At 37.6% G+C, this 9,144-nt stretch overlaps 1 protein-coding gene across 1 annotated transcript; it reads right to left on the bottom strand.

Moving 5' to 3' along the window:
• On the bottom strand, positions 1–8,237 carry slc41a2a (solute carrier family 41 member 2a). Its single transcript, XM_036576177.1, is given in 11 exon segments — positions 1–648; positions 764–912; positions 3,660–3,714; positions 3,716–3,792; positions 4,839–4,918; positions 5,155–5,302; positions 5,940–6,086; positions 6,864–7,008; positions 7,251–7,322; positions 7,932–8,039; positions 8,133–8,237. Coding segments are annotated over 11 exon segments (1,272 nt in total). The 3' UTR covers positions 1–462.
• Between the last annotated feature and the right edge of the window lie 907 nt (positions 8,238–9,144).

Raw genomic sequence — 9,144 nt, 5'->3', positions numbered from 1 at the left:
TTTTGCCAGAGCCGGTTTATCAGTTCTGTGCTGTTGATATGACGCGACGCACATGCGCAGAACGTACTTACATGTTCCGATTGGAAATGTAATCCGATAAAGGCGTTTACATGGCTATTATTCCTCTATTTAACTGATTATTTAAAGGATTACCCACCTCGTTCAATCGGATAGAAATTGTATTGCGAATGGCCTCAGTCGGATTAGACTATTCCGATTTAAGAGTTTACATGGACGTATTCTATTCCAATTGAGCTATCAGTCGGATTATTAACGGATTATCAGGCTGCATGTAAACGTGGCTAATGTCCACTGTGACACTGTCATGTGACAAGGGCAGAGTGTTACAAAGAGTGATAATAAAATTTAATAAAACTAACAAAAATATGAAATTATGAAAACTGTGTTTGTGGAAGGGGTACACTTTAAGATGTAGGTCATTAAAATAATGGTAAAAAACATTCAGTCACCCAAATGATTATCCTCATCAGTGATAACCGGAAGTAGGTAAAAACACAAAGCCAGCAGAGCAGTGCCCAACAGATCTCCTAGAGCTGTCAGATAGGGAATAGCAAAGCTGTCTGGGTCTCGGCCATACCTCCACAAGCAGTGAACCATCCAGTCAGCAATGCACAGCAGCAGAAATACCTGATAGGACAAAAACACAGGTCAAGAAGAAGACTATTATTACATACTACAACAAGACAACCATGAGTATATTACACAAATAGCATAAAGTAACAAATATGAACTCTTTTCTAACCTGTGTAAAAGCTGCTACTAAGTAAAGAGTGATGAAGGTTGCTGTTGGGCTTGTGTGGCCACCTTGCATGAGATAAATGATGTAGAGAAAGATCAAATGGCCTGGGATGGCCAGGAGCAGCAACACCTGAGCAGTTCTGCTGGTGGGGCCTGCCAACACACAGCACCATTCATGTCTCACGTACACTGTTTTCTTTTATTGCAAAAAACAGTATAAAGTAAGCAGTAAAATGTGCTTTTAAAGGATAACAAAATGTGTATTGTTTTCGGTCATTAATAAAATGTGAACTTATTTAATATTTTCTACACAGATAGGTGCTCTCACTCTCACAAGCAATGGGAAGAGTGATAAAAGGGCACATCTTGCTATGCATACAGTACAGTCCAAAAGTCTGAGACCTGAAATCTTGAAATGAGCATCAAAAAATGTTCAATACTCAATACTCAATACTCAATTTTTGCACTATTTCTATATCAGCATTCAAATTTAAGCACCTTTGTGACATTGACCATGTTAAAGCCTTTGTATAACAAGATCAATTTTTTATTCTTCTTCCTTTCATTGAAGCAGATGAGTCTCTGGTGGATTTGATCTACTCATCAGAGGCTTTTGTCAGTGTTAGTGATCGGAGTCATGCTGGCTTGAATGCACACTGTCAGTAAGCAAAGAGGTGGATGAATGGAAATTCTGAAATTCATGTTAAAATTCAAGGATTCGACTTGTCTCTCAGATTGTTAGGCTGATAACATATTTTGTAATTAAAAACTTTGTATTAAATCAGAGAGGAATGCAAAATAGAAGCACCAGTGGTCTCTTTTGATCCCCACTGTAGGGGAGTGCAGCAAACAGGTTGAGAATTTCATTCAATGAAGCAGAAAAGAAGTGAACAAGCTCGGATGCTAATGGTGGGTTATATGGAAAAATACAACCACATAGTACTTGACAACAGTTTCACTATACACTACCAGAGATCTCCAGAGCTGCAGTGCAATTTCCATTCCTGGTTTTTATCACTGGTAGGTGACAGAGATTTTGAATAAATATTCCCTCAATCAGTAATCAAATAGATTAGATATTGTAATCGATAACTAAATAGGTAGTATTGGCCAACAGAGAATATTAATTCTGTCACAAAGGGTAGGCCTTAGTCTGTCTGCACAGGAGATTCTAGACACTGGAAAGCCCCTGGGTTCACAGAGAGTCTGTGTGTACTTACTGACCCAGCGAAGAGAGGTACAAGTTGACCTTGAAAGATAAAGCAGACTGGTAAAAACCAGTTGAAAAACAGTTTTTAGGAGTGAGCTCATCATGTGATGGCCAGATTGATGGACAAAGAGATGCACCTATTAAAGAATGAGCTAATATCAAAATTTGAGAAGTAAGGTGGGGGGATATCAAATTACCCCAGATAAATGGTATATAATAAACTGTTGTTTGGAACACTGTATTTGCGCAGTTGGGTCTCTCGAGACCCTGTGCCACTTGATGCTGAAATAAAGAAAAGAAGCCCCTTTCCCTCTTCCACAAACTCCCTCTTCCACAAACTCAGCATCTGAAGACTCTTTCCTTTTTGACATCTTTTGAGAACTTAGACTTTTAGACTGTTATTAGTGTAAGTGTTTGGCCGGTATTAAAAGATTTCTTTTTATTCATAATATTATGTTGGAGGCCTGGGGTTGAAGGGGATAGCCTTTGGTCCCGACATAGGTATGACACTAGCTGTCCAAACAGTCACATCAGCTGTTCAGTTAACTAGTAACAAATACAAAAGCCAGGACTGGAAACTTGATTCATTTTCTGGAATTGTAGATATCTGATATGTATTAAAGTAATTAGCTTTTATGTGGTTTGTGAAAAAGTAGAAGTGGATAAAATGCATTTTAAAAAGCCTATAAAACTGTGAGTACAATTATTCATTTTATTCAAAAACAAACTAGGAAAATAAATAAAAAAAGATTAAATAGTGTTTCCCATCCCTAGTCCTGTAGTACTCCCTGTCCTGCATGTGCTTAGTGCTTTCCCTGCTTTAATACCCCACTACAACTAAGTAAAGGGTTGTTAATGAGCCGAGTAGTTGCATTCAGATGTTTTGGGATGTCTATATCCTCTGTAAAATGTGCACAGCAGGGTGTACTCCAGGACCAGGATTGAGGAACACTGGATTAAAACTAGAAATGGACACTCAATATAATGAGCTGATATCCAATTGGCAGTTTTTCCTATGCTAGTTATGCAGTTACTATACACTGACTGTTGTACTAACAGTACCCATGATATTCTCAGAAAAGTGTATTGTTATGTAATTTGCCATGATAATGAAGAAAAACATAACACACATACACTCTATCACTAAAGTAGAAACTGCTGAAGCGCTATTAAATCACTATCTGCACAGAATCAAGTACAATGAGAGTAACTGAAAAATAAATAAATCCAACAGATGATTCTACAGAGGATCAGGGCCACAAAGTTTGCAGGAAACATATCATCATGCAGCACAAGGCAAAGACATTAGTCAAAGCTCCTGACCTCAAGCTTTATGAATGCATGCTCTGTAGCCAGTTCTAGATCAGCCTGGATTACCTGTCATTTTTGCATTTTAAAAGGGAGGTAAACATGTAATGAGAACTTTATTAAGAGCTGTACTTTCATAAATATAGTGTCGGAACATTGTGAGTGTGTAGAAAAAAAACACAGACACATCCAAATATAGAAAAGATACTGAACTGTGTGGTTAATAAGACAAAGACTGATCAACAGTCACCACCATGTGTTCATATTTACTTTACAGGATCAAAAATACTTTTAAAATATTATCTGGTCACTTTAAATACTTCTGTCTCCTATAAATATTAATTTATTTAAAGTATAAAACATTATTAGAGATATTTTCTACCTTTGCCATAAAAGGTGTGGGACGGACAGTAACAGCCTTTGGCGTGCTCAGGCAGTTTCCCCCAAGGAACAGTAAAAATGAAGGTATGTAGCTATGTGACTGGACTGAATGGCCACCAGGTTACCGCCAACACCTTGAACATAAACCATGCACAGTTTCATAATTTTCAAATGCAGATGCCAGAGAAACATAAAAGATCTCTAAAAACACACATAAAACACAGCACAATCAGTAAGTAATCAGACAATGACAACAGGAATTTATATTAAACAATAACTATCTATATTAGGTAAATAATATATGAATCATGGCCATTTTGATGTATAATGTTCCAATTTCAGGAGACCATAAGTATTTGGATAATTGCTGTTTGGCCACCTGTGTGCCAAGGAAGCATTACTTTATGACAAAGAGAGCAAATAAAAGATTCAGAGTTCATTGTGACATTTGCCCCTATAGTCTGCTGATACTACACAGTGCAGTCCAAAAGTCCAAGACCACACTGAAAATATAGGAATGTTTTCATTTAATCCTGGAAATAAACAACACAAACTTTTGAAAAATTGAAAACAAAGTTATGACAAGTGTATGGACACCTTCCTGGTCACATCTGGATTCTATATTTTCATGTAAGCAAATCTGTGATATTAAGGCCTCTGCCTAAAAAGGTCAGATCTTTTTTAGTCTGAGGAAGATTTGCTCTACTTGTGCCAGCTTGAGTGCACACTGTCATTAAAAAAATGGGACAAACTCTAAGAAATTCTGAAATTGATGTTAAAAGTTATAAAAATTTTACTGTTCGCTCAGATTGTTATGCTGATAATATAATTTGTAATGAAAAATGTTTCATTAAATTAGAAAAAAATGCTAAATAGAAGCATTTTCACTAATGACCTCTTGTGACTTTTGGTCCCTACTGCAGTTCATTATGAGAACCAAAGAAAAGTAATTACTAGTAAAGTGAGTCGTTATCAGGTTTAAATATTATAATAAAGAGCAATAACACTGAAGATGCTGAATTCTAGTCATACTCATATACAATCTCTTCAAAAATCAGACCGACTAAAATAACCACTGCCTTGTCAAAGAAATAATGCAATTCAATGTAATCATTTGTATTCCCACCAATAACGGTGAATTAAAACAGTGACTGGTTTAAATTCTGATATCTTGACTAACCATTAATAACAGGTGTGTAAAGCACTACTCCCATTAGGTTTGGATCAGTCATGGCTCTGTCCAAAATGAGTCCTCCCAGGCTGAAGACATACAGAAGGACGTGAAGGAAGTGTTTTTTTTTTAAACATCATTATTCCATATTTAAAGGAACCCTGACTGTTCAGACTTGTATGCCTTAAAATAAAAATAAAAACAATTTATTTCATAATATTGGAAATGTACACCATATTGTATAAAACTATGACCACTACAAGAAACAAGGTGGACTGATCTCATCAGGTTTCTAAGAGTAAGATTACAGTCAGTATCCACTGACCTACTGATGACCATGGCTGTGATTATGGGCTCCCAGCTGCAGTACAGCAGCCTGCGGCTCTCAGGGTGACAAAACGAAATTATTACCCAGACTGGCGTCAGACACAGAAAGAGAACACACACCACATAGACAACACAGGGGGAGGGCTCTGTGGAGAACGAGAAAGGCAGAGAATGAACACACAATTTCAAGTTTTAAAAAACTCATTTACATGTCTACTTCAAAAAGTAAAGCTAGCAAAAATTATTTGAATGAACACCTGTTTAGGGATGAGTACTGTTTGAAAAATATTCAATACTAATAACAGCACCAATACCTGACTTCAATACCAATTCCTGAACAATACTTTTCAACATGCCTTCTTTAAAATACTATAACATTGAATGTAAGGACATTATATTTCTATATTTACAGTAAAACAAAAACATATTTACAAAAAGATAATTATATGTCACATACTCTTTTGCCTGTTTCTTTTCTCAAATAAGTTAAAAAATTCCGAAGTTCCAGTCACAGTATGGTGCCTAGCACTCTGGGAATGTATTTCAGACAGCCAATTAACAGTCTAGATTTTGGAACAAGCATTCTCATTGGCTCCCCAACACTAATAAGCTAAACTACTTACGGAGGTACTGAATTAAACAAAATTTTAACTTGACAGTATTGAAGTAATGTGGTTGATACCATAAAAGTGTTGAATATTGACACCCAGCCCTACATCTAATTGGTACACAGCAGAGATCTGGTGAAGTAAACTGTTTCTCTTTCTTTCTTTTTTCTCTTACCAACGCAGTGTAAGAACCCTTGACTGATGACAGCAAGGAGCCCCAGAGTGATGAGGTCACCAAAGCTGGCTGCCATTGGTGTTGCTATGTTATCAGGGTTGATACCTGCTCTCTTTGAGACAATAATTACTCCTACCATAATGATACCTGTGGGAAACAGACAACATAGAGGTAAGTGGCGACTGTACCAAATGTACAGATAGTCAGCATATTATTGCATTAAACATGATAAACTACACAGCTTATGTATAGTAATTCTGCTGTAACCATATGGTAAATTGGTTTGCATGCACAAGATCACAAGTCTTGTGTCATTTGCATAGGCCAAATTTTATGACTTGTACCCAAACTTACTGATCCTGCCAGGGTACAGTACTGTGCAAAAGTCAGACAAAATGGCCATTAAGTACAAGGTATTGATTTTTCTGCATCAGAAAAAAAACAGAAAACATATATTTACCAGGAAACTATATTTAAACAATTAAACATACAGATGTATTTTAGTACTTAGAGTGTAAAACTTCAGGAGACTTGCTTTCAGCTTTTCAAAGAAATCTGCAGGGGTATTGTTCCACTCCTCCAAACACCAGCAGCTTCTTTATTTGATTGGGAAATTTTCCTCATTTTTGTCTATTTCCTTTTCTGAGCATCTACTTCTTTGACTTCTTGACAGCTACACATCCCATCAGACTCAGTGTTGAGTTGTCTTCTCACAGTAGAAGGATTGACAGAAACAGATCTGATCTTTTTCAGATCTGACATAAGAGTGGAGCTTGATTTTCTCCTCTCTCTCAAAGATAGTACACTTGTGTGCACTATAATAAAATCATCTTGGCCTCAAGAAGACCATACTGTATGTTTTCATCTGAATAACCCATTTTATATGATGCAGCTCCTTATTCCATTCAAATATTGTATTCTTACCTTGCAACAATGATGCTGTGAATGCTGTCACAACACTGCTGCAGCATAACAGTGCTGCATAGTTCATTACAAGCTTCTCATCAAGAACCCATCCAAGCGCTGAAGCTGCCAGGGCAGCAAGGAAGCCCAGCACAGTAGCCTGAACCTGAGGGGACACGAGAGGCATAATGCAGAGGAGAAACTGCATTCATCAAAGAGCACATACATAAATAACAACACAGTGTTTCTCAACAGTCTTTAAGGACCAGTAGGTTGTCCACAATTTCATTCTAGGCCAGCTTAATAATAAGATGTGCAGGGAACTGAGCAAAAATATGAGCTGTCTAGTGAGTTCTAGAAACTGAGTTGAGAAACATTTTAATAACAAATAAAAACTTTACTATTCACCTGCTTGAGAGCAAGATTTCCAATGATCAAGTTCCACTTCTCTCTTGGGGAGTTCATTCTGCCAGTATTCATCTATAATAAACATGTAGCTGTTTTAAGCATTTTATGTGATATTCAAGTTGTTGCATTATTATATCTGTGAAATGTTTTATGGGAAAAAGTCCATGTTCATTTATATATACCAAAAATAAAATAAAATCATTTATTCATAATTATTTATGGATTTCACTTCATTTTCGAGTAATCTGGTCCTCCATATTCATATAGTGTAACGAAGTATAACTACAAATCCCATGACTCTTTATCACTGCTCATTCCACAGAGGGTCTTTGTGGTAAAAAAGTGTTTAACCACTGGAACAGGAGGATCTTTAAGCCTATGCACAAGTGCTATTTTCTTCACAGCACAGCACAAGGTTTCACACTGAAACCAGGACCATGTGACAGAGGACAAAGAATATAATTAATATGTGACATACCACAAACCCTTAGTGAGTCACCAGGAACAGATTTAAAGGAAATACATTAGTAAACAGAGAAAAGACTGGTTATTTGAGTTCAGATTTAAAAGTATGTACAAACAATATATACCAGACTGAATGATAGATGAGAATGAGGCTGAATAGGAGAGATGAAAGCTAAAAGAAACTGGCACAGACGCATTAGTTAGTCATGTGCTCACCGCTGTAGAGAGTCTTGATGCCAGCGTCATCTCCAGGTTCCCTTTCAGGCCAAGCAATGCTGGCACCAGGATGAAAATCTCAGTAACGGTCTGAAACACATCCCAGTGCTGCCTCACCAACACACAGAGATCTCTCACTGACTGACATAATATTATCTTCCAGTGTTTGTCTTTCCCCCATTTCCCTCATAGCCTACTTACCTGCACTACATCCAACAGCATGCCAGCCATTACAGTCCCTAAGCCTGCCAGGAGGAACGGAACCAGGATCTGAAGCACCGTGGCACAGACTGATTCATTAGGCATTGCCGGACCATCGACTGGCCGCTGTTCCTCACATTGCTGTAGACCGGTGTCAGAGGCCGCTGATGACCACAGACCGCCAGTAGGAAGCAGTGGGTCTGATTCTGAGTGCTCTTTCTCTATATTGCTAGTGACACTGTGGGTTAGCCCTGAGGATCTATCAGGTCTTGCACCCCAAAGAGAGGAAATAATCTGGCACTCAACATTTCTAGCCTCTAAACCAGCTGATGTTGGTTTTCCCACCTGTTGATTGGGGTCACCAAATGAATCCATGGTCTTTGTAGAATAGGACACAGTCCTATTTAAGGACTTAATGTGTGAATTCTAGATTTTCAGAGAAGTATTTTGTGCCACACGGAAAAATCTTGTGGCCATGTGTATAAATTAATTCTACACCGACACTGTTTATGTTTTCAAGTGCGTCTTAAAACCTTGAAAATGTTTTAAAGGAGGGGTGTTTAATGCTGAATGGCTTTACAGTGATGCTTTAAAACGTTTTAGCTGTTTGCTATCCATCCGAGAGAGAGAGAGAGAGAGAGAGAGAGAGAGAGAGAGGCAACAGGAATTTTCAGACAATGCAGGTCATATAAGTAGGAGAGCAGTGTCAGCTCCATGCTTGTTCATGTCTTTTGTTTTACCGTGATGAACCTTCCAATCAAAACAGCTTCAAATCATTTGTGAAAATCACACAGATTAAAAAAACAGACTCCTGAAGACTCAGTTGATCCTATATGGCCTTTCACAATACTATCAGCTCACAGTATTTTACCACTGACATATAGGGAGCGAGGACATCTGCATAATTTCTTTGCTTTAGAGAATGTTTTATTCATCAAGTAGGCCTACAAAATATACAAGGTGTAGCCTACACAGACTTTCTACAGGTCTGATGCATCACTGTATATCACTA

Source organism: Colossoma macropomum, unplaced genomic scaffold (assembly GCF_904425465.1).
Source record: "Colossoma macropomum unplaced genomic scaffold, Colossoma_macropomum, whole genome shotgun sequence".
Lineage (NCBI taxonomy): Eukaryota > Metazoa > Chordata > Actinopteri > Characiformes > Serrasalmidae > Colossoma > Colossoma macropomum.
The sequence above is the reverse complement of the archived record's forward strand: the minus strand, read 5'-3'. Positions and strand labels throughout refer to the sequence as shown.